Source organism: Humulus lupulus, chromosome X, assembly GCF_963169125.1.
Source record: "Humulus lupulus chromosome X, drHumLupu1.1, whole genome shotgun sequence".
NCBI classification, from domain to species: domain Eukaryota; kingdom Viridiplantae; phylum Streptophyta; class Magnoliopsida; order Rosales; family Cannabaceae; genus Humulus; species Humulus lupulus.
In genome coordinates, this window is record NC_084802.1 from 59,733,651 (window position 1) to 59,749,824 (window position 16,174).

Below are 16,174 nucleotides of genomic sequence, written 5' to 3' on the forward strand. Positions count from 1 at the left end.
ATCTGGCATAGTACGGGACAGTCGAAAGAAGATGGTGTGATGCACCATCCTGTTGATGGGGGTGCCTGGAAACAATTTGATTTCAGATATCCTAATTTTTCCAAAGAACCCAGAAATGTTCGATTGGGTTTGGCTGCTGATGGTTTTAATCCATTTGGTAACATGAATCTCTCTTACAGCATGTGGCCGGTAATATTCTGCATGTACAATATGCCTCCTTGGTTGTGCATGAAAGAGTCATCATTCATGCTGACCTTATTGATTCCCGGTCCAAAATCACCTGGGAAGGACATGGATGTCTTTTTTAGGCCTGTGGTAGACAAATTGAAGGAGTTGTGGGATGAAGGAGTTCAAACCAGAGATGCTGCAATGAATAGTGTATTCAGAATACGTACAACACTATTATGGACTATCAATGATTTTCCAGCCCGTAGTAGTTTGTCTGGTTGGAGTGGCCAAGGACATATGGCATTTCCTTCATGCAACGAAGACACTCCTTCATGTCGGGTAATTGGGAAGACGGCTTATGTTGGTCATAGAAGATTCTTATCTTCTACGCATAAGTGGAGGAAGAGTTGCTTGTTTGATGGGAATTATGAAAAAGGATGTCCTCCAAAAAATTCAGTAGTCAAGACATACTCGAGCAATTAGCGCATGTTCCAGATCGTTTTTCGGGTAAATATGTCAGTTTCGGGGGTGTGAAAAGAAAGCGAGATCCCAAAGAGCTTAATTGGAGTAAAAATAGTATTTTCTTTGAACTTTATTACTGGTTCGGACTTGAACTAAAGCACAATTTAGATGTGATGCATGTAGATAAAAATATTTGCGATAGTTTACTCAATACTTTTCTTATAAATGAGAAATCTAAAGACACCACCAACTCACGAGTAGACTTGAAGAATTGGGGTATCCGAGAAGAGTTGCACCTCAAGGAAGATGGTACGAAGTTGATCAAACCACATCCTATTTACTCTTTCACTCCGGATGATAGATAGTTTTTTTGTCAATTTGTAAAAGGAGTTAGACTTCTTGATGGCTTTGGTTCAAATTTCTCAAAGAAAGTAACTGACAATGATGGTAACATTGTTGGGTTGAAATCCCATGACTGTCACATTCTTATGCAATGTCTGTTGCTGGTAGGAGTTCGAGGCTACTTGGATAAGTCTATTTCGAAGACAATCATTGAGCTTTGCAATTTTTTTAAGAAAAATTGTGCTCGTACATTGGTTGTTAAGGACATGGAGAATGCAGAAGATCAAGTGATACAAAATTTGTGCAAGTTGGAGTTAATTTTTCCTCTAGACTTTTTTGACACAATGATTCATTTAATTCTTCATTTACCGCGAGAAGCTATCCTCGGAGGACTAGTTTACATGAGGTGGATGTATTCGTTTGAGCGATATATGAAGAAGTTGAAAAATTATGTCAAGAATAAGGCGCACCCTGAAGGTTCTATAGCAGAGGGTTCTATTGCCGATGAAGCTTTGACTTTTTGTTCGCAATATTGTCAGGGTGTACAGACTAAATTTAATCGTACGGAAAGAAATGCGGATATTGTTATTCCTAAAAGACAGTTGTTAATTTTTGAATCACAATGTCGTCCAAGTAGCAAAAAGAAAATCATGTCCCTTGACTATCTTCATTGGAAAGAAGCGGAGTGGTTTGTACTCAACAATTTCCCTGAAATCCAACCATATATGGAGTAAGTAGCTCAACACATATATGAATTCATTAAATTTAATTCATGGCAAACTGTTATCTTATCTTAATTGTGCTATACAGTGAATGCCTTTGAGAAAATTCAAACATAAATCTTCAAAAAGATTTCCCTATCTGGTTTGAATTGAAGGTAAATTATCGAAACTGTAGAATTCTTACGAAATTCATATCGATTAATACTCATCTCATTGTGTTTTATTTTTTTGTGCCATACTCTATAGATGGGTTGTTTGCGGCAAGTACAGTCAACTGAGTGTACTGATGAATTATTTTCTTTAGCAAACGGGTCCAATCCGAATGCATACTCCTACATGGCTTGCATTGTCAACAATGTGAAGTTTTTGGTCCATATTCGTGACGAAAGATGTATCACTCAAAATAGTGGAGTTTCGGTGCCAAGAACCGATGTTTTCACTTTCTATGGCCAACTTGAGGAGACTGTAGAGTTATGTTATTCCCATGGTTACTCGGTAGTATTGTTTCGATGCAAATGGTTCAACACCGATGCAAGCAAGGGTCGAAATGTGACTGAGAGTAACATAACTAGTATCATTATTAATTCTGAATGGTACAAGAATGATCAGTTTATTCTCGCCACTCAAGCAAAACAAGTTTTCTACTTGGAAGATCCTTCAAGAAACAAAAATTGGAAGGTAGTAGAAGAAATCAATCATCGAAAGATCTAGGATCATCCAAGTATCGATGATGATAACGAGGTTGATGTCGTGCATGATAGCACTTCATCAAATTTTGCATTCACTGTGGATTTAGAAGAGTTGGAGATTATGCATTTGGATCGACCTGGTCACACTAGCATAATTGGGGAAACGTCTCGATCTGTTCCAAATATGGATGATGATTTCATCAATGATGATGATGATGACGAAATTAGTGAAGATGATTTAGAAAGTACAGATGATGATTTAGGAATCGACATTGATGAGGAATAGTATTTTCTTATACATATTCATATTTGTATGTTTAATGTGTATGTTTTAATTTCAAGACTTTTCAATCAATATATGACTTTTCTCAACAATGTTTGTTTTTCAATAGTTTCAACTGCATTACCAAAATTATTTAATTTATGTAATTAACCTACAACTATAACTGAATTTAAGTTAATAATTATTTAAATTGCAAAGATATGTCTGTTAATGTTGCTCGTTCTCATGGCGATGATGGAGCGGATCCTCCTCCTCCTCTAGATCCCACATGAGTTCCTACTTCCTGTGAGACAGGTAATATATTATAATTAGTCTATCTTTTATCAATAAATGACAAATTGTTATTATTTTATTCAATTTAATTGTATTGTTTCATTAACAGATGCAGTGGCTGCCGCAAAAAGAAGAGGTCGGTCTCGATCCAAAATTTTGTAGCAGCTCGTCAACGACAATAAAAGTCTGTTGGCTCTACAATTTGATCTGAAGGAAGGAACCTACATAGCAGTTGGTGATTTTGGGACGCTGTTTACGAGACTTATTGGCAACCTTATTGGTCACCATGCCCCGTTATATTATGACTCGTGGCAGAGTGTTTTGAATGAGCACAAGATTGGATTGATGCAAAATCTTGAGGTAAATTTATCTATTTATTCACATGTAATGTTTTTTTTATAATTAAAAAAATCTCACAATTTTTTTTTGAAGGAGTTTTTCATTCTTCTCCGAGCTCTCCCTAAGTGGCGACTGATAGAGATTGGGATTGAGCGGGAGTTTCAGGATCGCTACAAGGATAGAAAAGGTCGCAAGAAAAGACACTTCGATGACACATGGAGGGTATGATGATATCGAGACAGCCATAAAGAATCCACAGGAGGACATGGGCAACAAGAGTTGGCAGAAGTTGGTTGACCTTTTCACCACTCCATAGTTCATGGCACGCTCAAAGGAAAATGCTGCCAACAAAGCAAAATAGAAGTATCCAAGTCTCTATGGATCGACTTTTTATGCTTCTGCTCGATTTAAGAAGGTAAATAAAAATATATAGATAATTTGAAATATTTTAAGTTATCTTAATAATAATTTCAATATTTAACTGAGATTTTGTTAAATTTTGTTTTCTAAAGATGAATCTTCAGGCTAAGGAACTACTCATCATTATCGATACGTTTCATGACATGCACAATCATCCGACACGTGGATGGGTGAACACGAATGCTAAGGATGCATATGTAAGTAACTTTCTAAGTTTTGTATCTATGTATATTATTCAATTATATTATGTATTAATTGTCTTGTTTCTAAACTGTAGGATGACTTGCAGCAAGAAGTCCAGACACATTCCCAATCTCAATTTGAAGCAGGAAGTGCCACTGTCAATGAGACACAAGTTGTCTCAAAGGTACATGGTCAATGTTGTGGCCACAACTGAGGTATTGGACGAAAGTTGAAGGGCACTAGTACCTTTGCCTCAAGCACAACCGGATCCTCTTCACAATCAGAGGTATCACCGTTTCCGTCCACCACAGTTGGCCCTCCAACGATACCACCTGAGGCTTTCCAGTCCATGATTCAATACTTCAGTCAAGCCTTTATGATCCAGAACAACAACTTCCAGCAAATGCAACAATTTTTGCAAGCAACAAATCCGAACATCCAAGCTCCAGAATTTCAGCCTGTCAACTTGGACATGAACATGATACAGTCCATGATGGCAAGTTTTCAACCACAACATCCACAACCACCACAACCACCACAACCACCGCCACATCCACCGCCACAACCCAACGATAATGAATTTGGAATTTATTTTGATGACATTTAGTTTTATTATATTACTATTTTTAAATTATTAATATTTTGTGTTTTTTTATTTTTATTTTAGAGACAATACTACTTATGTTTTGTTATCTTACATTTTGGAGACTATAGATATTGTCAAATTAGTTTTATTATTTAATTAATAAATTAGTTTTATTATTTAATTAAATAAGTTGGTTTTATTATTATTTAATATTTTATTAAATAAATTTTAATCAATATAATTAATTAAATATATATTTTTTTAAAATTGTATACCTACAGCGACAACATGTCGTCGCCGTAGGGTGAACGCTGAACACGAAAATTTGAGTTTTTGTGACACTACAGCGACGCCATGTTGTCGCTGAAGGCATATAAACCCATGCACTCTTTAGTGAAGACATGGCGTCGCTATAGATGGAGCGGTTGACGGACCTACAGCGACCACATGTCGTCGCTGTAGAATTTTTTGAAATTAAAATTTTCAAATTTTGCAACCACCAACAACGACGGCATGTTGTCACAATATCCCAGTCCAACCGAAAATAAGGATTCCCTACTACGACCGACATGTCGTCGCTATAGTAAAACACTACTGCGATGATTGTGTTTTGTCGTCGCCGTAAATTGCTACACATACGGACCTACAATGACACCGTTTTGGCGATGACATGTCATCGCTTTATACCTACAGTGATGATTTCTTGATCTACAGTGATGACTTTTGTAGACTCTTTTTCTTCTAGTGCGGGTTTGAAAGAAAAAGAGAAGGAAAAGAATGTACTAGGTTTGAAACTTACACTTGCCTAGTGTGCTCTTGGGTTTTCTTCCTTCCTTCAATGGAGAGTGAGTGTTCTTATTCCTTGGAGAGAAAATGGCAACAAATGAAGAGGGAAGAGAGAGACCTCTCAGTTTTGGGGAGGGAAATGAAGAGATCTCTTTTTGTTTTCTTGAGGAAAAAGAAGGAAATAAAAAAAATAATGATTGGGTGTGTAAGAGGAATGATTGTAGGGTTAGCCAATGGGCGAGGTAGCCTCTTACTCTTCCTTGGATAGGTGTCACAGACACTTGAGTATACTAGGGTATAACCTAGCTGCCCATCACACCCTCTCTACTCCTTTGGAAATGACTAAAATGCCCTTGCCCCTTATAACCCACTTCTAATGCAATCAAGGGCCCTTTGGTAATTTCACTCTCCAAATTTAATCAAAATTTTACCCTATAGATTTTAAATATCTCCAAGCTAAAATAAAATAAATGTGACCAAAAATAAATTTTGTCACATAACACATAATTTTGGTAATTTATTCAAATTGACCAAAATGCCCTTAAAGGCTCGGGCAATAATTTCCATTCTTAAGCCCGGTAGATTGGAATTAAATCCTCAATCAATATTTCTTAAATTTACTAGCTCAACCATACAGTCCCAGTTGCCAAATTTTTTTATGCCATAGTATTCCTCATTTGACCTAATTCGAGATTTTTCTGTTATTAGGGTTTGCCCCTCGGTCCAAGACCAATTTTATTTGCATAGGCCTAAACCCTTTATCAAATTAACACAACAGCTATAAAATTCATGAAATAACATAATTTCACATAATATTATTTATCAAAATAATATTTCACAAAATTCTTCACCGACTCCAACTAGCTACTAACGGTGTTCAAAATACGGGATGTCACATATTATATGTACCAGTTGTACATTTAAATATATATATATATATAATATCAAGTCATAAGAATGGTGAATGCTTTATTTCATTAATAAATTTGACCACTTGTTGGAAAGAAATGAGAAAAAAAGTGATATATTCATATTATGACTATATTTATTTGGCTACAACAAATATGATTGTTATCATTGTGTATTAATATTAAAAAAATTTAATAATTGTGCTTTTAAGCCCACGCAGCATTGAATAGAGAAAATAGTGAAATATAATATATTTTTTTTATCAAAAGGAAAAACTTTTATTGATCAAACAAACTGAAACTACAAAAGGGAGAGAACAACCAACCCTCAACACATTACAAGGATTTCACAAACTCAATCATTTGTCTTTCTCTAGTAGATAAATGCCTAGAAGAAATATTAAGAACTCTAGCTTTAACAGAGTACCTAATCAAGTGCTCTACTTTACAAACAGTAAAACAACTATCTCCAAAACAACAAGAATTTCGATTTAACCAAATGAAATAGATGGAAGCAGCGAGAGTTGCAACCACAGTGTGATGCAGCCAACCGGATTTCCAAATGGCCAGCCAAGCAATCCAGTCCTCATAATTCTCAGGCCAAGTAACCCCTCCAAGCCAGCTGGAAACAAGATGCAAAACCTTCTTGGAGAGAATACAATAAAAAAATAAAGGGCCATGACTTTCATCAATAATACCACACACCGGGCATAACACAGAAGCAACAGGAACATGACGAAAAACAAGAAAATCTCTAGTAAGAAGATGTTGATTAACTTATTGCCAAAATATAAATTTGTGCTTAGGAATAGAGAGCTTGCACCAAATAGTTCTCTCATACTCTATACGCTCACAAGAAAGGAATTGAATGTACAAGGTACCCAAATGAAGTTTACCCTTTACCACAGCTGCCTCCAAAGTAGAGTGAGAAACAGTATTATAGAAGGAAATAAGTTTCCGCCAATACCAACTAGAGTCATGCTTTAACACATGATCCCAGAGGCTATCCCCTTTAAGATAAATACAATTCACACACTTAACCCAAAGCTGATCTTGTTTAGAAGCAATAGCCCAAATATATTTGCCAAGCAAAATCTTGATCCAAGAAGGCCCCTCTCGAAACCCCAAACCACCAAAAGACTTAGGACGACAAACTTGCTCCCAAGAGGTGAAATGAAATCTGCTGCGGGATCCTGTCTCTCCCCAAAGGAACTGCCTACAAATCCTATCAATGTCCCTAACAACACTCTGCAGAAGCAAGAATATACTCATCCAATAATTCCAAATTCCAAGCAAAACCGAATGAATAAGTTGGACCCTACCAGCATAAGAAAGATGGCGACTAGACCAAACATTGAGAAGCAGCTGAATCTTCTTAAAAATGATATCACAGTCAGTGGCCTTCCATTTGGTAGGCCGAAGAGGAACCCCAAGATATTTCAGCGGGAAAACACCCTCAATAAGCTTCGAACAGACCATAATTCTGGCCTTAATCTCAGCTGGAACACCTCCAAAGTAAATATGAGATTTAGAGTTATTAATCTGAAGACCCCAAGATATGCTAAACTCAGAAAATGCCTCTTGAAGAACTTGCACAGAGGAGGAGGTACCTTTGCAAAATAGAATAAGGTCGTCAGCAAAGCATACACTAATTAGATTCAAAGACTTACACATTGGATGAAATCTGAACTGATTATCCTAAGAAGCCTTAATCAATAGACGGGTGAGATACTCCATCACAATAACAAAGAGCAAATGAGAAATGGGGCCTCCTAGCCTAAGCCCTTTTCCTCCCTTAAAGTGCCCTTGAATCCTACCATTTAGAACCAAAGAATAAGACGAACCCCTCAAGCAAACCATAATCCATTTTATGAACTGACTAGGAAAGCAAAACACAATGAGTAAATTCTCCAAGAAAGCCTAGTCAATAGTATCATACACCTTGCTCAAGTCTAGCTTCATTGCGCACCGAGGAGAGCTATTTTTCCTATTGTACCCCTTAATCAAATCTTGAAAGATGAGGACATTGTAAGCCATGGATCGATGCTTTATAAAAGCGCCTTGATTAAGATTGATCAGAGAAGGGAGAACTACAGCCAGCCGGCTACAAAGCATTTTAGAAATGCATTTGTATATGGTATTGCAACAAGCGATCGGTCTGAAATCAGAAGCAGTAGTTTGGTGATCCACTTTTGGAATGAGAGAGATGATAGTATCATTGAGCAAGGGAGGAATTCTGCCTGATTCAAAGAAATCCAAAACAGCCATAGAAACGTCCTTGCCTATATCCTTCCATAGAGCTTTAAAAAAACCCGCCCCATAACCATTCGAGCCAGGACTTTTGACTGAGTGAATACCAAACAATGTTGAACGAACGTCTTGGATGGTAAACGAATTTATTAAAGTCATCTGATGGTCAAAGCTCAGAACCAGACTGTGATCAATACAGCTGGGATCAATACAACCAATAGACCTGCTAGCACAATCCAAATGATTCTTAAAATGCTGAAAAAAGTAATTAATAACCTTCTCATAATCATCCACAAAGTGACCATCAACATCAATATAAGAAACAATGCGATTAGTAACCTGCCTCTGTTTCAAGCTAGCATGAAAAATGAGGAATTTTAATCACCAAAATGGAGCCAAGTGATCTTACTTTTTTGGCGAATAAAACTAGCATAACTCTTCTCATGCCTCCTGTAATCCAACTGAGCTTCTCTTTCTTTAGACAGTAAGGAGGTATTTAAAGGATTTGAGTAAAGAGCAGCTTGGGCCTACTGAAATTTGGTTTTACTTTCCTCATAGTTATAAACAACATCTACCATAGACTTCCAATTAAATTTCTTCAAAACATGTTTAAGTCTTGTGAGTTTCCCAACAAGCTTAACCAACCCTTGGCCCTCTAAAGGAACAAACCAGCTAGTAAGAACAGTCTCCCTAAACTTAGCATAAGAAGCCCATATATGATAAAACCGAAAAGGCTTCATGTAACGCCCTGGATAGCCAAGACCGCTACACTGTGTACTTATAAAGGTGCAAGACTTGCTAATCAAGTCATTATTTTAAAAACGTGTCATTAGACATGTAAGAGCTAGGGTTAAAAGGGTTTTGGTCTCAAAAGACTCATTTTATATAATTAAATTGTTACATACACGGGATCCCAAAAGAAACAGAGTTAAAAGTAAGTTTACAGACTCCCAAAGGTATATGAGTAATCATTAGCCATACTAAGGCAAAATAGATAGTCTTTAGGTCTCGCGTCCCTGCCTAAACCTCAACCGTGGCGGCTGAGCAACTGGCCATGTACATTCCACTCGCTGAGCTCTCCAATCAAGGCTGATCCAACTTGCCCTTGCCTTTACCTGCACCACGTAGCACCCGTGAGCCAAGGCCCTGCAAGAAAACATCATGTACAACACAATCAATGATATCAAACAGTTAAATCATCAAGCATGATCTCTCATCAAATAATTCACAATAGACATTCAGCACACATACTCAGATTCAAGATGCAATCAATCACTTATATCACTCATATCACACAATATTTAGGGCCGACGACTTAGGCCGCACCCTCTGTTTATCCCACTGACTCCGGCCGGCTTAAACCGAACTCAGTGCATAATAAGTTGTCCTCGGCTACCAGTGGCCGAGCCTCGCCCTGTGCACTAGTGAAACCCTTGGCACCCTTAGGCCGTTGGTTCACTAAAAGGCTTGCATGGCATAATACCATCTTTTCAAGCATTTACAATAGGGAACTCTTAGTCCCATCACATATATTCAACCAGGTGCAGTTCTCTTACCTTTAATCTTTACAGTTGTTGAATTACGAGCAACGCCCCTCAAGCACGATCCGTTCCCGAGGCTAAGCCTTTATCACCTAGTCACAACCAAAGCATAGGGTTCCATTAACATTCAAATATAGGTTTCTGGTTACAAAACTAACTCCCGGGTATCCGAATTCCACCAAGCATGGTGGTGAAACCAATCCCGAGCATACTGGACCACATTCCCATGCCTAAAATCCATAAAAGTTCATGTGCACAACTAAGGGCTGCAGCCCTTGAAGCTTAGCCGCGGCCCTAGCCTCAAAACAGAGCCAAGGACCAACCTGGGCAAAGACATGCGCTGCAGCCCTTACTTTGGGCACTGCGGCGCCCACCCTTGGTCGAGCCTCCTTGGCCTTTCTTCATCCTAGGGCTGCAGCGCTCTAGAACAGAGCCACGACCCTTCCCTTCGAACCCAGAATTCCCACCATTTTAAAGCTCAAAACCTCAGCCAAAACCACCCCTAAACTCCCTAATTCAACCCCCAACATTACCAAAGCTTACAAACCAACTTAAGCCACATAATTCAACAGAAAATCCAGCCCAACACACACTAGAATTCTCTTTTTAATCTCTGAAACCCAAGAACATAAACACCCAAAACTAACCAGTCAAGAACTCAAATTCAAACCTCTAATTCATGGAGTAAAGCTTACCTTATTAACAGAACCTTTCCTCTATCCAAAGTCCAGTTGATTCTCAATGATTTCCCAGCTCAATTCCACCTTAAACAATAATTGGACAGCACCTCAATAACCAATTGGTACACAAAGTTAAACTTTAGAAAAACACATGATTAACCCTTACCTTAGTCTTGACTTAGTCCTGGATTGTTCACTGAGCTAAACCTCTAAATTACCCCTAGATTCCTCTGAGTTCTCAGCAATCTACAGCTCCAATTCCCAAGAATTTTCCTCTGTTTTCCCCTTGAGTGTTTCTTGAATGTTCCTTGAGAGAGAAGACTAAACTGAGGAAAGAAAATAAGGTCAGTTTATATTTTTCCTAAAGGCTTCCTAGCTATTGTCCTACTCATTAAGTTAATCCCAAGGCTCGGGGTGCCGGAACCGTCCCCGAGGCCAAAATGGTAAAATCTCCCAATATTCTCGCCTAGACATCCTAACCTCAAATATATCTCCATATATTTATTTTCATGACCCGATAGTCTAAATCACTGCCCGATACCTAAAGTACCCCTAACTTGTCAAAAGTCATATTTTAAGTCCCGTTGTGACTTTTCCCGCTATCTGACCCTAGGATCGTCTCGAGTCGTGCTCTGCGGACCTGCCCACATAAGAATGCGGTCCTCACATATATCACATATTTATTTCATATTATCATAAAAACATTACTAAACTTATAATTACACATTAAAATCACATAGTAATCCAATAATGCCTTCCTGGCACACTAATCAAGGCCCTTAAGCCTTATTAGCGAATTTGGGTCGTTACACTTCACTCCTGACCTTTTGAAGTCCACCTATTTGATAAGAAGAAAACAGTGATCTAAAACCACATCCCATTGAGCATAAGCAGCAGCCAACAGAAAGGTATCACTCCAACTCTCATTAGAAAACACTTTGTCCAATTTGGAAAAAATACGAGCTCCCCCATCTTGTTTATTAGACCAAGTGTAAGCTGGCCCCAAGGTCTTCATTTCGACAGCCTCCCCTAAAGCTAGCCACTAACGAGCATCCTCCAATTCCTTCACAGAAATAGGTCTTCCACCCAGTCTATCATCTACATTAAAAACAACATTGAAGTCTCCCAAAATAATCCAAGGCTTAACAGGCCTCCGAACAGTAGATAAATCAGACCATAATAATTTCCTAGTCTCCAAATGATTAGAACCATAGACAATAGAGAGAGACAATAATCAAGGTTCCTACCAAGCAAACGAACTCTACTGTGTAAAAGTTGATCACTCTCCTGAAGGATATCAATCGTCACCAAATGAGCCTTCCATATTAGCAAAATTTGACCCTCCAAAATAGAACTGCTATAGAACTTCCAACCAGCAAAAGTTTAATTCATTACATCATTTATTCTATCCCCTTTGATTTTTGTTTCGAGCAATGCCCCAATACCAAATTTATTCATCCTGCAGACATCCAATACTACTCGTTGCTTATTCTTTTTATTCATCCCCCTAACGTTCCAACTCAGCATGTTGCAGCAATCCATTCAAGTCAGTTGGAAAATTCAGTTCAGTCGTGTGCTTCTATTTTCCTTGCAAAATGCTGAAGGAGTTCCTCTGCAGCTCAGGGTGTGGCAGATCAGTGGATTTCATCATCCCAGGTTTCCTAGGAGTGACCCATTTGGATCCAATTGGAACATTTGAATCAATAGCAAGATATGATACCTCTTGTGGTTCTTGTTGAGTCTGGGTGCTGATATCCGGACTGGCATTAGCAATGCCACTTGCTGTAGTTTCATCTGTACTGGTCTGGTTTAGTGTCTCTGTCGTCCTCCTAACAACATCAGGGGCATGCTTACAAGAGGCAGCACTGTACCCAACTTCTTACAACCATTACATTTGGTAGGTAACCACTCATAATCAACGGGTTGTTCCATAACCTGACCTCTCTCATTTAGATAGTTAATATGCATAGGGAGGTGTTAAGCAATTTCCATATCAACTAGGACTCTAGCAAACTTGATCATTGTAATATCCAACATTTTCATAATACATTTATTTATTATAAATCAGAGTTTTAATACATAAAATGTACAAGTTTACAAATTTAAGAAATAGTAATGGAAAAATAGTGTTTAAAATATGATTTTATGTTTTTAATGAGATTAAAGAGAGAGAAACTTGAGTAGTCAAGTATTGGACCCAAATGTCATATAATTTTAATTGGGAATTTTTATAAAATTAAGAAAGTTTTGCTAAAGGGCTTATTTGAAAAGAATTTTAGTATTTTGGGTCCAAGTGTAATTTTAAAAATAAATTTATAAAAAAAAAGAAAAAGAAAAGAAAAGGCTTCAGCCTTTCTTTTTTTACCCGAGCCCCTCTCTCTCTCTCTCTCTCTCTCTCTCTCTCGCATGCGTGCGTCTGCCCGACCACCAAACTTCCACCGGCGATCACCGTTTATAGCCACGCGCCGGACCGTTGGATTCAGAGGTCTCCGAACTATCGACCACGCGGGAATCTAGAGCTCACTCGCTGATTAAACACCTCAACTGGTCGATTTAAGTTCGGCCACCCCGCGACTTCAAAGTTGCGATTCGGCCACCTCGGGCATCCGTTTGCCGATCCGTCACCACCATCGTGTTCCTCGTGTTGTGGGCTTCAAAACCCAATAACTGGTTCCTACATCTACCATAGTTGGGTGGTGGCCCCACCACGAGCCACCGCGATCCACCGTAGACCGACAGTCAAAACTTAGTGTTCGAGGTTTTGAAGTACGTTTTGAGTCTCAGAAAATCATCGTTTGACTTGTTGTGGAACCCGATCACTTTGGTAAAAATTCTTTGACCTATATATTGTGATTTAATTGTGATTGATTAGAATAATTGTTATTATGTGTATTTATAGTATATAATTATATATTCTTGATATATGTAATATTTTTCTGTAATTATACTGGCTGTCTAGGATTATATGTATTTTTGATACAGGTTTTGATTTTGGAATTGTCCACTTTATAGCCGTTGTGCTGTCCAATTTTCTAGAAAATATTAAATATTAAATAAATTATAAAAAATACATATTTAATTGATTTTCCATTAATATGGAAATTATTATGATTAATTAATTTTAATTATTATTGTTATTGTTTTGTTAAGTAAATCAAGAATACAGATTCATATATATATATATATGAAAAGTGTGATTTATAGTAAACCTATTATTTAACCATTATTATTGTATATTAATATTTGAATATTAAAATAATATCAAATATTAGTTTCTTACAGTTATTGATATTTGTAAGACCAGTGAATTTTGGAGAAAGTATATTTATTATATCACTGGAATTGATATTATGACTAATTAATAATAATATAAATATTTATATTTATATTATTATCATTATATTGATTATTACAATTTTATGTTAAAAATATGATTTCTTTTATAAAATGACTATTTGAATAAATATACATTCATATATGTATTGTTATTGAGGTATTTTGTTATTATTATTGAAATAAGTTTATTTATAGATGATAATTATTATTGTTGTTGTTGTTTATTATTATTATTATTATTATTATCATCATGAGAGTACATTATTAAATGAGCAATGTTTTATATGAAGAGTTATTTGTATTACGTTGATAATAATTATTATTATCATTCATATAGTTTATGGTATTGTTAATATACACTATCAATAGTGTATATTTACGATTTTGATAGAATTTAATAAATGATGTGCCTTGAATAGGATTTGTATGGATTTGATTGATTGACTCTTGCTGAGCAATTTTAAAATAAGCTAAGGACCTAAGGTAAGTAAATCTCACCTTTTGTGCTTAAGTGTAAGATGCATGACTACATTGATTGTGTACATCTGATGAGTTAAGTATGGTATGATGATGATGCATATGATAAGTATGTGAAGAATGGTTATATGAACACCATAAGGGTGTTGTGTGATATGTAATTGATGAATTCCGTGATATGTGAAAGATGTCTTACTTGGTTAAGAATGATATGAATTATGTGCAAGTATGTGTTCTTATGTTGATGGATATGTGGATTACTTTATGTTCATGATTTGTTATATGTTATGATATATGAAGCGTTTAAGTTTTTAGGCTGGAAACCTTAGACCTGAGCCATAGCTCTACGTTAAGGTATAACAACGCAACCAACCCAAAGCTTCATGTATTATGACTAAAGATGTTTTGAGTTATATGAGATGTGATACAATGCCTTGATTAAATACCATCAAACATGAATCATGAACATGAACATTGACATTTCAGCATCAGCATGTATGCATGGCATGTACAGTTATGTGATACATTATTATGTGATATAAGACCATGCATATAAATATGAGGAAAATTGTGAAATGCCTTGAAATGTCTTATGTGAAGTGAACATTTTAATGACACAAGGCTTAAGCAAAGTGATAATAAGATGTTTAAAAAGGGTGCCACTGTTTTGATGAAGCAATCAAGTAAGTTCAGTAAAGAAGACGGAAGTCTATAAGACTTATAGTGGCTGCCCACTAGTGTGGGCTAGGTCAGAGTTGACCATTCAGATATGTTTGCCATGTTTCCGTCTTTCTCCTCCATATGTGTAATAAGTATGGCAGCTATGGCAACGATGAAATGAGTGTTATGATAAGCCTAGCTGTGATGATGGCTAGCTGGAGGAGAACCCATGGGATTCTATATGATATGTGTAACAAGCCCTGCAGGCATTGGCCGAATCAAACAGTGTGCACAAGTGATATTGGGCCCATAAAAATGTGAAACTAAAAGAAAGAGCATAAAAGTAAAGTTTGAAAGTGCATGAGCAATAACTGAAATGCATAAGTATATAAGTCAGCATATTAGTATATGTGCACTACAAACTCACAACATTCATGTGTATGTGTATGCATGAGATTTTCTTACTGAGCGTTAGCTCATTATATTATTTTCCAACATTTTTCCAAGTGTGGCTTTAGCTGTTGAGCAACTTGTGGAGCACGGACTCAGTAGCAATGCAATAATGGTTTAGAGTTTTCATATGGCTGCCTTAAATTTAAAGTATTCATACGTGTAATAATTTCTACTAATAAGTTTATATAAAAGTTTTAAATTTTTCTGTATTTCTTCGTATCATTTTATTTAATTCTTTTGGTCAAGTGCCTAACATACTCGTAAACTCTAGAATTACGAGTATGTGGCAAACGTACCCTACCTTAGGGACGTTACAATCATAGATCTAGCTTTTGTGACCTTATCAATCATAATAGGAGTACCAATCGTACTAACAAGAGCACTCAGACAGTTCATACCCCAGTATTGCAAACCAAGACCAGCTTATCGAATCCAAACAGGCACATATTTTACTGACCTTAAAGACTCAACATCAGAAGTCCATGGCCGAAGCACTACAGGTTTCTTGTCAAAATGAATCACTCATGATTCAAGCACCATATCTCTAGTAGCCTCATCTCGAAATTTAGCCATTGTGAAACCATAATTCATTCGGGCCACACAGTAAATTCCAAGT

The 16,174-nt window shown here is 36.9% G+C and overlaps 1 protein-coding gene across 1 annotated transcript; it reads right to left on the bottom strand.

Annotated features, from left to right (window-relative positions):
- Nucleotides 1–6,497: 6,497 nt before the first annotated feature.
- LOC133805870 (uncharacterized) lies at nt 6,498–7,835 on the bottom strand. The gene is made up of 2 exons (XM_062244018.1): nt 7,036–7,835; nt 6,498–6,915 (listed from the first exon to the last, which is right to left on the bottom strand). The coding sequence occupies exons 1-2, from the start codon at nt 7,833–7,835 to the stop codon at nt 6,498–6,500; spliced, it is 1,218 nt and encodes a 405-aa protein (XP_062100002.1).
- Nucleotides 7,836–16,174: the final 8,339 nt, after the last annotated feature.

Coding starts and splice junctions, on each gene's coding strand:
- LOC133805870 (XM_062244018.1), bottom strand. CDS start 7,835: ATGTGTAAGTCTTTGAATCTAATTAGTGTATGCTTTGCTGACGACCTT. Junction 6,916..7,035: donor AAACTTCATTTGGGTACCTT/GTACATTCAATT, acceptor TCTTCTTACTAG/AGATTTTCTTGTTTTTCGTC.